The sequence below is a fragment of the Heptranchias perlo genome, chromosome 4 (assembly GCF_035084215.1).
Source record: "Heptranchias perlo isolate sHepPer1 chromosome 4, sHepPer1.hap1, whole genome shotgun sequence".
Lineage (NCBI taxonomy): Eukaryota > Metazoa > Chordata > Chondrichthyes > Hexanchiformes > Hexanchidae > Heptranchias > Heptranchias perlo.
The window spans coordinates 24949988-24965679 of NC_090328.1; the positions used below are offsets into that span (position 1 = coordinate 24949988).

A 15692-nucleotide genomic window follows, 5' to 3' on the forward strand; every position below is an offset into this window, starting at 1 on the left:
GGAGATATTAATAGCACTGCTTCAGTTTTTTTTTTAGGGAAGGTCCCTGTTCTTGGCTCCCGGTTCCCTAATGCCACCAATTTAAAATAGTCATCCTCACCTTTAAATCATTCCACGGCCTTCCCCATTCCTATCACTTCCAGCCTTGCAAATCCTCTGAACTCTCCATTAACAACTCCTAGGCCCTTGTGCACCCCCCACCCACTTTCACCCCACCACTGGTGGTCATGCCTTTATTTACATTGTTTCTGCGTAAGCATTGCATTTAATTGTTTAATGTATTTGATTTTCCTTTCTTGAAGGGGAAATGTATACTGCTAAATTTTGAAAGTACTGATGTTTATAAAGGGCTTAGCCAAATCAGTGCATGGACCTCCTGATAACTAGCTTGGAATTGTCACCAAGAGGAGAGAGGTTAGAAGATCCTTATGCAGCCGGTTGTTAGAGTATGGAATGTTTTACCACAGATTGTTTGAAGCAGTGACTATTGCATCCCTTAAGTGAAAACTGGGTAAATATTTGAAGCAGATGATGATCCAGGGCCAAGGGGAGGGAGTTGGGCAGTGAGATTAGTTTTGGATTTCTCTAGCAAACAGCTGGCAAGCTGCCAGAAGCCCTGTATCTAACAGTTATGAGATGTTCCCTACAGTAATGCAATTCTGATGCCATAAAAGAATAGTGAACTTTAATGAGAAAAAGGTTATATATAATTTATTGTTTATGTTTTAAAAAAAATACACCATAAGCATCCACACGTGAATTTCAAAACACACCAGAAGCCCTTTATTTTTGTTGTACAGGACTGCTTTGTTTCAACTTGAAACACCTTGATGGAACATTCAACTATTTCAGCAGCGTACAGTCATACGGTTGCATCCCATTTTCACAGAACTTTCTACAGTATTCTGAAACATAAACCTGCAATGCAAACAGTGGTCGAATCTTCCCCTTCAATAGAATATTCCCAAATGATCCAAACCCTAATTAGGATCTGCTTCAACTGTGGATTCCAGGCAGCCCCACACTAATTAGGAGAAGCCATGAACTACCAAATCGTTATAATATATTAAAATGCGTTGAAGCATTTCACACTTTTGCCGCGGGTATGAGTAAACAATGATGTTCTGAAGTTTCACTTAATTAAGTGGACAAGTTTGCCTGCTGTAGATTATTTTCTTGAAAGTTGCTGTCATTAGTTTCCAGTGTAAATGGTCCTATTTATCAGTTAGTTTAGGCAGTGAGAATAGCTGTTAGCACAAAAATAAACCCAGCAGCCTATGTAAAGCTTAAAACTCTTTACACATTTAGAATCATGCATGTTTTTTAATGTAATCTAATCTCTGCATTCAGATGTTTATTTGAGTTTTACTTGTAGTTTGAGATTATCGCAACATCTTGATTAGGTAAGCAACCATCTTCCCTGATAGGAGTGACTTGTGTTTGTTTGTGGTTCAGGTTTTTTAGACCTCACCCTATTCTTTCACACCTGAGCCTAGGTGGGGAGTTTAGGTTGGCTATTGGAGTAGGAAAACCATCTTGCCAAGGTAAGGGGGACCTTACAGTTTCACCATTATCATTATTCTCTCTGTATTAATTTATAAGCATCCACAGATAAAGTGTGTTATGGTTTAAATCAAAAGGCAGCATAAAACGAGATTGTTCAATGAGTTGACACACAGTGCTTTATTATAGCAGCTAAAATCCTATCCACAATTTGGTTCTACTGCTGGTATAGACATCATAAACAGCACAAAATGCATAAATGTGATTACATTCATTCAGTGTAATTAAAATAGAGCCAGGAATTGTTGAGCGTTGGAGCCAAGCAGTGTGAGAGCACACGTTAAGCAGAAATCTGTGGTGGTTAAGTTTGGGGAAATTTGCAGGATTGACAGTACAAAAAAAAGTTTGGATGCAGGGTAGCTAAGTGTCAGGATGGGTTGCAAGCACTTGGATGCAATGTCTACCTAACTGGCATGAGCAATAGTTGTGGATACATTGTAATGTTCTACCTGTGAATATGCCTACTTTAGCGCTTCGTTTATACCAAGGATGCAAACTTGCCTGTTGAAAATGTTAAACCTAGATAATTTTTTATTCATGAAATTCATTTTGTTTGTGGTGAAATCACACACCGTTTACAAATTGCTGACTCTAGCGTGATGCAGCATGATCATATATGGAAGAAGTTCTGTGAAAATCCTTTGATTGTGTGCATTGTTCAGTGCAGTTTTATATATTTATTTATTTCCCACCCAAGTAGCTATTCTTTCTCGTGTGCGAAGGTGGGGAGTTTTGGTGGGCTGTTGGAATAGGAAAGCCATCTTGCCAGCTTGGATGACCTATTGGTGCCTGTCATCCACGCTTGTGCTTCCAGTTGCTGAGTGACCATCAGAAGTGGGAACTTTGGCGTATGTTTTTTCCTTCCCCTTCGCTAGCCCAGGTATGCTGAGACTAGCTGATGCCATTGCTGAGAATAGCTAACTCAGCATAAATTAGGAATGAGAACGTACAAATTTGTGAAGACGCCAAGATACAATTTCCATTATTTTCTGATCTTAGTACATGCAACGATGAAGTCTCACAATGTAAAGAACTTGTTTTACATTTGTTAATGCAGACCTTTGGGATAATAATTCTGGTCAGTTGTAATGGTTGGTAATATTTGCACTAACATTCTACCAGAGCCTAGCTGTAGGATTGAGAGAGAAAGCCACAGGGACTGTACTAGGAATTTTGAAAGTAGAAACTTTGTCCAACTCACTTTGGTCTGTAGCAAAACTGTTGCCATTATAATTTATTTAGTTGAGAAAGTCTAGACCTTGGACATCTCTACCATTACAGCACCATGATCATGGAGTGCATTTTTATTTTGTGTGTGTAACCTATCTAAATGTATTTCAATACTTTCTCCTCTCCCACAAAAAAAGATGATGCTGATTCCTTATTTGAGGAGATAATTCCGAACAGTAATCAGAACAACAGTAATTGTTCATCACCATCCAGGATATCGGATACAGTTTCGTTCAACACAGAAAGTAGCCAAGAGACCTTGCAGTCTACCCCTGACAAAGATGCTAAAACTACCATCCCACTTCTAAACAGGTAAAACCCATTGGACTGGTAAGAGAAATTACCCTCTATTTACAAACAAAACAAAGGAAAGATTGGATGAAGTGTTCATGAATGACCTGCACCATCCTAGTAAATGGATTTTCAATATGTATGAATTATTGAAAGTGAAGAAATTAAATTCTGCACAAAAAAATTGAGATCTCAAAATAATATATAATTGCCCTGGCAGGTGAGGAATTTGTCTCATTTTTCGAGTTGACAAATGAGTCATTTAATGCCTATGTGCTGTGCAGAATGATTGTTATGGTTTCTTTTAAAATTATACTTTCCACTTAATGCAAGTACCAACTCTATCAAAACTTCTCATTCTACAGCATGCACAAGGAAAAAACTTACAGGACACAGTTATTGTAATGGGTGAATAGCCTCACCCTCGCTGTGTGAACAGTGCCTCAATCAAAAGATCTGAGGACTGGGCTTGATTCATTTTTGCAGCATGGAATCAGGGTTACATTGTGGGCTCTTGTATGAATGTAGCAAGCAAAAGCTCTTGTAGGAACACTGTCCATGTGATTTCCTCCCCATCCCCTTTCGGGCTGAGGGATGGGGCTCTGGAGCAGGTTAGCCTAATTCTAGTTTGTCAAATTTATTCCCATACTTTCAAATGATGAGGTGGACCATTCTGAAGATAAATGCTAAACCCTTTTGCCCATCAGCATCTTACAAAAAAACAAAACTTTTTTAAAATGTTGTACAAAGTCAATTGTTGACAACTTAGTTTCATCACTTAACAAGGGTTATTCTTACAACTCTTTTTAAAAAAAAAATAATCTCAGCCTCATTGTAGTGATGGTAAATTCATGCTGTAAGGTAAATAAAGTGGCTTAACCTCTACTAGGGCATATAAGAATTCCATGGGAGGAGACGAGTTCTGGAGTAGGTCTTAAAGTTTTGTGACACTCAAAGGATGAAAAACATTGCGCCATTTAGTATTTTTATTTTGTACTGGGGAAATCTGCTTTTCAGAAAAGGTGGAATATCTGCAGCGGTACAAATTCAAATAGAATAGTTTTTCATGTGGTGTGAAATGGGAAGTTAAATATATAGGTAGTTCTGCTGATTTTTTTTGCTTGTGAAAACTAACTTGACACAGCAATAAAAAAAAGTTGCAGTTTTTCACCATCATCTATCATTGGAGCTCACAGACCTGAAAATTTGCTATTTAAGAAATTTCCAAAATCAAAATTCAATATCAAACTTGTGTTTACACAGTAAGTTGAACGGCTTCATCCTTAATTACAAGCTATTGTACAGTTCATCCATTGTTGCTTGCTTGTCATTGTGAAACGTAATAAACTATTCATTTTTTAAAAAAAAGTTGATGGTACTGAAATTGGCTGATTTCCTTTTTATTGTCTGTTATTATTGCTTCTAAGGTGTTTTTAATGTTATTTGCAGGAACAATCGAGGTGTTCATGAAACCTCTCCACTGCTACAAAATGGAACTAGGTCAAGCACACCACTTCAAGGAATTGTGAAAAGTCATGAGAGGGTTAATTCTCCTACAGGGAACAAAGAAACCATTAAATTGTCTGAATTTGAATTTAATGTTGAGGAGAAACTCTCTCTTCTGGAGAGAGAGATTGATTTGAATAGTAGTACACAGCAATACCAGAAATTGCTCAAGATCGGCATGAATAAGAATGAGCTTGCTGCAGAGGATGTGGTTCAGAGGTTAGATGCAGTAACTAAATCTAAAAGTAATGTTGATGGAGGGATGAACATCTTTCAACAAGCATCAGGAAATATTTTGAAAGGTAATGCAAAACAAATAGCAGAGCATTTAAAGAATGGAAATGAAGTTCCTATTACTTACCCTCAAAATCAAATAAATGGACGCCCTGAGGAAATTAAACCACCTCAATTCCACGTTGAACCAGGAAAGCAATATTCACCTGGTCTATCGTCAAATGTTGATGCAGCTATCTCTAGGAGCACTGAAGAGTTGTCCCCACAGAGGGAGTGTCCTCGAGGGCCAGTTGTCAAATCTCACAGTATAACACACATTGAGACAGGGGAGTTAAAAATTTATGATATTATCAATGACAATGGACCACATGAGCAAGACTTAATGGTAAGGATGCCTCCTATAGCTGGACAGGGGCAAAATATAGTTCGCAGTAAGTCAGCCAGTCTTCTGAGTGACCAGTCATTGCAACCATTTACTGGAAATTCTGCATCATCATCAGATCTTATGTCATGCAAAAAAGCAGTGTACACATTTGATCAAAACTTCAATCCTCAAGGCATCAATTTAAAGAGAGGACCTATAGCTGTTGCACAGATGCCTCCAGTACCTCAGTACAATGTCCAGTACAGCAGTAGTGCAATAACCAAAGAGAACATGTGGCCACAGAGACCAGCATTTCAAGCAGAACAAGGTAATTTAGTATCCCAGCACTTTCAGAGATCTGAGACACTTGACAATGCCAATTATGTAAAGCATTCTGCAAACATGAACTTCTCTAATCGCAATAATGCCCAATCCAACATGTCTTGCACCATGCAGCCGAGGATAGGACCTCGACAGGTGGAAATGTGGGGATGCCCACCAAATGAGAGATTGATTCAGGCCAGTCAGAGGTCCACCTTGCAGAGACAGAGCAGTGTCTCCTCCACTTCCTCTGTTACTCTTCCTGAAGCCCATCACTGTAGGCGAGTTCACGTACCTGAGGCGGATTATTTGACCTACAGAGAGTTACTTGGAAGAGGCCCCCAGATAGTTCAGGGCTCACAAAGACCTCTATCTGCAAGGACTTATAGTGTTGATGGTCCAACTGCATCCAGGCCTCAGAGTGCACGGCCACATGTAACTGATGTTCCAGAGAGAACAATGTCTGTCAGCGATTTCAATTATTCACGGACTAGTCCGACTAAAAGACCAAATTTGAGGGTGAAATCTGAGCATTCACTTCTAGATGCGCAGGGGACCAGTAAGGTGCCACCTGATTGGAGGGAGCAGGTGTTGCGTCACATTGAAGCCAAAAAGTTAGAAAAGGTATGTAACCTTTTTTTAATTACTTTAATCAAACCTTCCTATGTGGGGTGAAAAGCATCAGTGAATAGACCATCATAAGTACCATAGTAGTGTTGCTGCATGTTAATGCTGCTGGAATAAGTATAGCCACATTTACAGGCATGATTCCAAGCTCATTATTAGACCTCTAATAATAACCTAAAAATTCTCATCCTATACTTTTCAACCTTTTCTAGTTCTGATCATATTAGCACCAAACATGTGCTAGTTGGTTAGTGCATATAGATTTGGTACAGGTCTAATACAAGTACATCTTCTGTAGTTTGTGCACTTCAAGCTTAAAGTTTGGAAACTTCTAAGTTTTCAAAAACATTCCTAAAATTGCAGTATTCCTTTTAAATAGACGAGCTGCTTTCATGAACAGTTTTTGCATTGTTACTTTTGTGTTTTGAACCAAGTCTGTTAATAAGTATGAGATAAGTGATAAATATTAAAGGTGCTGGGTTTTAAGTAGATATTCTTGTGTGCTGAATAACTAACGAGGTATAGAGGCAGTTATTTGATTACCTAAAAGTTATTGTGGATTCAGAAATTATGACGTAATTATGTGTCTTGTTTTAAAATTGTCATAATTGTTGACTGGGTTTTATACATTATAAAAATTAAATTGCAGTATGAAGGTTTTCAATTAACTTTTACATCATGGATGGATTTAAAAAAAAACTAAGCATTTGAGTGATTTTAAATAACTGTTTAAACATTGTCAAGTAAATGCTGTACCATGTGATGCTGGTTTCAGTATTTAATAGTTTTTATAGCACTTTCAAACAAGTTTTCCATTGATTGGGCACCCAGTCATGCTGCAAATTCATTGTTGCTTATTTGTGGTTCTGTTGGCTGACTGTTGTAATAGTTCTGATTTAGAATTATTTCATGCAGTAGAAGGTTAAACAATTTGTGAAGTGCAGGTACATGCTACACCTAAATCTTTGGGGGGAAATTTAGTTGGTCAAGCTTGTAGTTTTTAAGTGTGCGCAGTTCTGGAACCGCTTTCAGATTTTGGTTTTAAAAAAAATGTTTGGTATTTGGAAACTTCAGCTCATAAATGCATTGTTTGAGCTGCTTGTATAGTTACTGACATGGAAAATATCAAACATCTTGGAAAATATGAATTAAACTGCTAACGGTATGCATGTTCCACAATCCCAGGTTCTTAACAATTCTACTTCATAGTAGAAATGTATATATTTTAATCCCCTGTGTGGCAAAACATTGGTGAATTTATGCCTCGGTCCAATGGCTGTGTCAGCCTTTGTGTTGTATAATAATATATTCTAATAACTTGAAATCCCCATGAAGGTGTTTCACCAAATTTATTCATTGATGTTGGACTATTTAATATTGCAAATGAAAAATAGTTGTGGGTCTACCAATTTATCTATGGACTTTAATAATATGAAACTATTTTCTGAATTTTCATAATATTTTGAAAATGATTTCCTCCTTTTAGACTGGATTACGTATGAAAATTGTATGTCAGGAATTGTCTACAACCTACAACACTACCTTACTTTAGTGTTTGTATTTTCATCAGATTTAAAAAGCAACTTTGCACTTTTAAGATCGAGTTACTTTTATGGAATACATGTTGGGAGTCCGGTTTCCATCTGATAGAACACTGCATCAGTGCAGTATAACATTGATCATCCATTATTAGACTTTAGTTTCTAAAGAAAAATGGATGTACTGTAAACACGACATCCTTTCCAGAACCCTAAGTGAACACTTCAGTAATATTGAATGTATTTTTACTTTTTTTTGCAGATTTTGTTAGTCTAAGTTTTAACTTTCTCTTTCATTATCTTCAAATTCAGTACATTATTGGGTTTAAAAAAAAAAGTTTGCTTTATTACAATCCTTCTCGTGCACACGCATACCATATTCACAGTCATGAATTGACCAGGCAGAAAATTTCATGCTTGCTATAAGCGCTAGTCCCAAAATGATCCATGAATTTATGAAAGAAGCAGATCTGTGTTTGAAGAAGCTTTATGCATCCTTTTAGAATTTTGATTGATTTTGGAATTATTTCCAAAGCCAATTTTTATCAACATACTTTGTTGTTGGGGAGATCAATAATGTATCACCATTACTGACTTTCTAACTTGACAATGTTATATAATAGAAAACAAAGACATTTATTGCAACGGGCTCATAATACTTAGGTGAGATTATTCAAGAAATAGTGATGCATATAAAATTTTTAATAGGTAAGGGAAAGGTATACTGCAATTTCAATATCTCATCATTGATTACATCCTTTTACCAGGAACCCTTATTCCATAACATTGCATGACCAAACCATCCTGTTGTAACAGCATGTGTAGCTAATAGTTCTTTGACTTAACCTCACTGTTCCGTGAAGCAAATTTTGTGTTCGTGTTTGGAAGATCAGTACTATAGATTCAAAGGGAAAGTTATAAAATCATCTTGCTTTTTTTTTAAATGCAAAAAATGTGCTCAAGATAAAATCTGTTGTTAGACCTCATACAATTACATGTTTTTAGTATTCGTCCCTGTGACTAGTTGTAAAGGTTGGTAGAAAAGATGTTAATTTGAAGTAAATACACTTGAGAGTTGACAATTAGAAACATCAACTTCTTGGCTATCAGGAACTTTGAGATCCTTGCAGTTTAACTGACGTGCTCACCATCAAGCAACATCTGCAGCAAATGTGAATAAAATGGAATGACACCTAACTTGAACTTCAAATTATTTAAAATGCCTTTCCACATTTCTGTGAAATAAATTTCAGGTTACATTATTGCATCTCTTGTTGGCAATAAACTTGTTACAACTAGATAGCCTGGTGGTGAAGGATAGAATACTGGAGCCTGGTCTTCAGTTGCTTCCAAGCCTTTATTCACAGAGATCCCATTACACACCCTCCTATAAATGGATACAAGCGAGTCCCCAATTGATACCCACCACCTGAATACAGTTAACACTAATTGATATAAAGCACATGGATTTAACACACCTAGTGTGCCTAAATTGTTCTACCCCTATATTTTTTTATTCTCCTTTATGTAAAACCCACACTTTTTAAAAATAATTTTTGCGTCCCTCTTTAGGTACTACCTGAAATGGTGGCCAAGCAAATTTCTCTCAGGCCTTTGACAATGACGCTACTGTTATGTAACCAGCCAGTAGGAGGATTTTTAGCAGTCAGTTTACTTTTTTTTAGCCAGCTCAATGTACATGGGAACAATATTGTAATTCAAATTATTGTACCAACACAAAAATTGCCAGATTTTCTAAAATGTGCTTTAAGGTCCAAAGTTAGGTGACCTTCACTTCCATATTTGCTGGCCTTTTTTAAAGGCTACACTGAAAATGTGGGTGTATATTTAGATTAATCTTATGCCAGTTGCTTGGTCAAAGTACATGTTTTGTGTTTTGCATGCCATTTCTGTTTGCATGATGCCATGAGTCTTTGGGGGAAAGTGGTCTCTTGCAATTTGTCTTGTGTTAATGCATGCTGCACTAATTTCTGTGCTAAAGCTGTGGAATTTTCTTGTTCCTCTTTATTCAGAGCATGCTGTCTAGATCGTTTAGTTTCAATTATGCTGCTTTTAGCAGCATGCACTCTGGAAGCTGTAGGGAACTGCACGACAGCCAGGGCAACGTTGCCTTGAGTGTTGCAGACGGAAGGAATTCCGGAATGCACATGTTCCGTGTGAGTACCAACTTTGGGCCAGTTACCGTGAATGAGTTTTATAGCAAGTAATTGAGCAGTCCTAACCACGAGAAATTAATACATTTTGTTAAATGTCACCTTCAGGGTACAAAGAACTATAAAAGTTCTTCCCCCTCTCTGTGGTTATTATTATTCCTTATCCATGAAAATTCTTTATCAGATCACTTAAACTTGGCAACTCGGTGCATTTCCAGAGCTGAATACCGTACGTAAATAACTTTGATCTCAAATCCATAGTTTCAATTGCACTTTCTAGAAAAATCTTGGTTTTATGTATTTCCCCCTGCCACAATTTTATTCCCTTTTCTCCCCTTCTCTCCTGAACATGCTGATTCAAGCTGGAGAAGAGCTCCAAAGGTGCTGGCAGTTATCTGTTACCTCATTTATGTGGCTGTTCTTCATGTATGAGCTTGGAGACTGAGCACAGGCTGACTATTTTGTCATGGGGGGTATCATAGTCAAACTCGCTTGATGTCCACACAAGTGCATTTTCCAGCAGGGACTGCTGAATTGCAATCAGGAGTGGGAATATTGGCTGATTTTCCCCCTTCCCTAGCCAGGAGAGGGGCCTTTAGCAGGATCCTTGTACTCTTGTGACAGAGTTTGTCTAACTCAGCAGAGATCAAACCTGAGCTTTCCAAATAGCAATGGCTTGATTTTATGATATGTAAAGGATTATAAATATCAAAAATGATTGGAATAACTGTGTATCATACCACTCTGGAATGTAGACATTGGAAATGCTGATGTTCCTTTCAATAATGTAAGGAGTCTTACAACACCAGGTTATAGTCCAACAGCTTTATTGGAATCACAAGCTTTTGGAGCTTTCCTCCTTTGTCACTTGACGAAGGAGGAAAGCCCCGAAAGCTTGTGATTCCAATAAAGCTGTTGGACTATAACCTGGTGTTGTAAGACTCCTTACATTTGTCCACCCCAGTCCATCACCGGCATCTCCACATCATGGCCTTTCAATAATGATATTTACATTTTAAAAACTCAGATTTTTTTTGACCTGTTCAGCCATGAAACTAAAATGTTTAACATTACTGTACAATTACTTTACATCATAAACACATGTATGAAAAAACCTGGCAATCGAGTTGTTTAGATTTGAAGACTAAATAATCAAAACTCAATACCCAAACGTCTGAACATTCTCCACTGGGCAGGCTATCTTGTTACAGGTATAGTTTACAATTTAGTTACAATTACTGCAGATTTGTGGGCTGCAACAGTAATTGAGAAGGTTTTGTCAAATGCTTGAGTTTTAAAAAATACCTCAGTTCAGTTTAACCTAACCAAAAAAACATATAGTGGACAGTTCAGAATTAATCTTAGCTGCTAAAAGATGATATTTTATAGTATACAGGAAAAAATGATAAATATAGATGTGGCTTGTAACATTGTGTGCAAGTTTGCATTAATACACTATAATATATACTAGCTGTACACCTTCCCAGTAATTGCAAATAATTTTTTCAATGTTCGATAATGACTTTACAGCCATTTAATTCTGTTTGGTGAATGCCATTGCATATTGCCATAGTGTGTCTTCCACTGAAGCAACAAAACAGATCCAAAGCTAATGAGCATATTTCAAAAGGGTGGAAGTTATTCAAGAATAATAAAGTAACCTCTAGGTTCAAATAGCCATTACAAACAACTAAAATGGTTTGACATCATCTGAATTTCTTGAATCTACCTTGTGGTTGCTTCCAGTATTCATTATTTACTATGATATCATGTAATTTACAAGCACTTTGTAATTGCCATTTGATGGCCAAAGTTGTAGTTTTTCCAAATCAAATCATAAAATTAGACCAACTTTGTGTACAGAAAGCATATATTGTATAATATCTTCTTGTTTTATTCCTTGGATCTTTGTGAATGTACTGTTGCTGTGGTTCAATTAGAAATTATGTATATATTTAAAAATGGAGCACTCAAATTCAGCTTCACCTTTTGTTGCTTGCTTAGCTTTTGTCAAATTATTGAAATTATGCTCTTGAAGTCTTGATTTACACATGGGCTGAAAAGTTACCTAACTCACAATCTGATTGTAATCCAGTGTGTGTGTTTGTTCTTTTTTTTTTCAAACTCTAACTTTTTAACTTGCAAAACCTTTCCATACAATACAAAGGAATGATAAAACGGTTACAATAGGAACAAACTCTCTTTTGTTTTCTGTTAAACTTAAATTAGAAACATTTCTTCAGCTAAAATTAGTGAGCAATTTTTTAAAAATGAAACCGTACAGTTTTTTTTATCAGTTCTTTATAATCACCTTCCTAAGTGGTTTATGTTTTCACATTTTGATTTATAGTATCCATCACAAGGTAACAGTATTGGGGACCCAAGTCAAGATGATGTCTTCGGTGTTGGCCAGCAGAATTACTCATCTGGCACCCTTGGTATGAAGGATATTCCTCCAGACAGCATGAGAAAAGTACGTATATGGTACAAAGTAATTAGCCATAAGAATATTATATGGAGCAATCCAACAGAAGGTTTCTGGCCTTTTGAATGTTGTGCACTATTGTGCACATGTTTTCCTTGCCTTTTGCCAGGTGCTAATTTTGTTACAGCATTCTTCCATGTACCGAATTTGGACAATGGATCATTGGACTTCCGAGTCACAACTGTAGAAAAGTCCTTCTATTGTTCCAATGATAGAACCGACTTGTCTTTTTTTCAGGACAATCAATCCTTCTCCCCCAAGTAGTACTTTTCTCCACAATGCCATGGCATTGCTTAGAATTTCCCTCCCCTGAGTTGCCATCCTTGTCTGCATAATGAGTACCCAGCACTGTCTACCTATTGGACAACTTCACATCCCTCGGAGTTTTCTGCACTGCCTCTGCTGGAGTCTTCCTCCTTTCCCTCAGTGGATAATAACCCACTTACCCTCCTATATCTCACTACAACTCTCTAGATGTGGGTTCACCAACTCTTGCAAACATAACTCCTTCCATATAATGTGGAGTGTCCGCAACTGTTTCTCAAGTGCAGCAACTTTAAACTTGAATGAATCACAAGATAATTACTGATAAGGAAGGCCATCTTAGTTTATCCGCCCAAATTGGCCTAAAATCTCCCCAAGTTTCCCTTTTATTAATGGGAATCTGTGACCCCCCCCCACCCCCGGTTCTACTCGTGATTTAATTTAAAGGTTTACATTTTCCATCCCATTTACTGTCTTCTATACCTCTATAAATCACCTCTGAGGCATCCTTTTATTGTTGGAAAGTCCAAATCTCTTTGGTCTTTGTACATAACTCAAACCTCTAAGACTTGGGGATCAACCTAATGGCTGTTTTCCGTACTGCCTCCAATTCTTGAATGCCTTCCTTGTGTCTCTGACCAGAACTGGGAATAGTATGCCAGATGTGGCCTGATCAGAGAACTGTACTTTTTGATCAGTTACCTCTGACTTATTCTATTGTTTTGACTGTATAGTTCAACATTCTATTGGCTTTGTTGATTGCTGCTCTGCGTTGAATGGACATGTTGAGCAGAGTCTATTAAGACTCCTAGATCCTTTTCAACATCATCCTTAGCTATTTCAACACCATTACAAGGTATGTATGTTTGCCCATGTTTCCTTCCATTGTGTCTACATTAAAATTCATCTGCCATTGTGTTGCCTACTTGCTTAGTTTGTCCAGTTTATTCTGTAATTTTAGAGCTTCTCCTCAGATTCCATTGCTCCTCCTACTTTGGTATCATCTGCAAATTTCACCAGTTTGTATTGAGTTTCTGACTCCAAATCATAGATGTAAATTAGAAACAATAGTTTGGTTCCAACTCTGATCCTCAAGGCACCCCACTCAGTACTCATCCTGCTTTCCTGATGGAACTCTTTTAACAAGTACCTGTTATTTTCTACCTTTCAGCCAATTTCCTGTTCTTCCCACCGATTTACTTTGAATACCCACAGCACTGAGCTTAGCTAATTGTCTTTCATCTGGAACTTAGTCAAATTTCTTCTGGAAGTCTAGGTACACCAAGCTCATAAAGCTCACCACAGTCCACTTGGGATGTCACTTTCTCAATGAAGTCAAAGAGATTGATCAGGGCATGTTGCTCATGTCTTCCCTTGTGAATACTTGTGTCAGCCGTGGCTCAGTGGTAGCACTCTCTCCTCTGCATCAGAAGGTTGTGGGTCCAAGTCCCACTCCAGAGACTTGAGCACAAAATCTAGGCTGACACTCCAGTGCAGTACTGTCGAAGGTGCCGTCTTTCGGATGAGACATTCAACCGAGGCCACGTCTGCCCCCTCAGGTGGATGTAAAAGATCCCATGGCACTATTTCGAAGAAGAGCAGGGGTGTTCTCCCCGATGTTTTGGACAATATTTATCTCTCAACCAATGTCGCTAAAACAGATTATCTGGTCATTATAACATTGCTGTTTGTGGGACATATTCTGTGAGCAAATTGGCTGCTGCGTTTCCTACATTACAACTGTGACTATACTTCAAAAGTGCTTCTTTGACTGTAAAGTGCTTTGGGATGACCTGAGGTCGTGAAAGGTGCAATATAAATGCAAGTTCTTTACTTGGAGGAAGCAATCATTCAGAATGTTTGCTATCTTGTGCTCGTCCTTTATTTCAAGGCTGTTTGCATCTTTATGATTCTTGCTTCATAGAATCATAGAAAGGTTATAGCATGAAAGGAGGCCATTCAGCCCATCGAGTTCGTGCCAGCTCCATGCAAGAGCAATCCAGCTAGTCCCACTCCCCCGCTCTATCTCCGTTGCCATGCAAATTTTTTCCGTTCAAGTACTTATCCAGTACCCTTTTGAAAGCCATGATTGAATCTGCCTCCACCACACCCTCGGGCAGTGCATTCCAGATCCTGACCACTTGCTGTGTGAAAAAGATTTTCCTCCTGTCACCTTTGGTTCTTTTGCCAGTCACCTTAAATCTATATCCTCTGGTTCTTGACCCTTCTGCCAATGGGAACATTTTCTCTCTCTACTCTGTCCAGACCCTTCATGATTTTGAATACCTCTATCAAATCTCGTCACAACCATCTCTGTTCCAAGGAGAACAACCCCAGCTTTTCCAGTCTATCCACGTAACTGAAGTCCCTCATCCCTCATTCTAGTAGATCTCTTTGCACCCTTTCTAAGGCCTTCACATCTTTCCTAAAGTGCAGTGCCCAGAAGTGGGCACAATACTCCAGTTGTGGCCAAACCAGTGTTTTATAAAGGTTCATCGTGACTTCCTTGCTTTTGTACTCTATGCTTCTATTTATAAAGCCTAGGATCCCGTATGCCTTTTTAACCGCTTTCTCAACCTGCCTACCACCTTCAACAATTTGTGTACATATACCCCCAGATCTCTCTGTTCCTGTACCCCTTTTACAATTGTGCCCTTCAGTTTATATTGCCTCTCCTCGTTCTTCCGACCAAAATGTATCACTTTGCATTTTTCTATGTTAAATTTAACCTCTGATCTCCTAGAAATACTGAAATAATTGTATTTATTTTATGTCTGCAACTAATTTTTTTTCTCTAGGTCTGTCTTTGCCCCCTGATCATCCTTTTAACATATTTCGAAACATTCTTGCATTCATCCCAACGAACCTCATTCCCTTTCTCCCTGCAGGATCTACAGAGGTCATTTTATCTCTTTATTTCACCTTTTGATTTTTTTTTATTAATCCATTTAGCAGTTCATGCCTACTTGGAGTCCATCTGTGATTGGCCTGGACACTTGTGTTTTCCAGAAGCACCAATCACATTTACACTCTCCTGTTGTAATAAATGGATTCAAAGAACCCAGAAACACAAATAACTGAATGTAGTTTCAAGA

General features: G+C 37.9%; 1 protein-coding gene across 2 annotated transcripts in view; it reads left to right on the forward strand.

Moving 5' to 3' along the window:
* Positions 1–15692, forward strand: part of erbin (erbb2 interacting protein) — a 237857-nt gene that overhangs the window by 206040 nt on the left and 16125 nt on the right. The window contains exons 19-22 of one of the 2 annotated variants that reach the window (XM_067982614.1): positions 2931–3105; positions 4534–6133; positions 9708–9851; positions 12199–12321. In XM_067982614.1, the coding sequence (XP_067838715.1) occupies positions 2931–3105; positions 4534–6133; positions 9708–9851; positions 12199–12321 (2042 nt within the window). The remainder of the gene's footprint in view (positions 1–2930; positions 3106–4533; positions 6134–9707; positions 9852–12198; positions 12322–15692) is intronic. The other variant, XM_067982615.1, reaches the window with a different exon arrangement.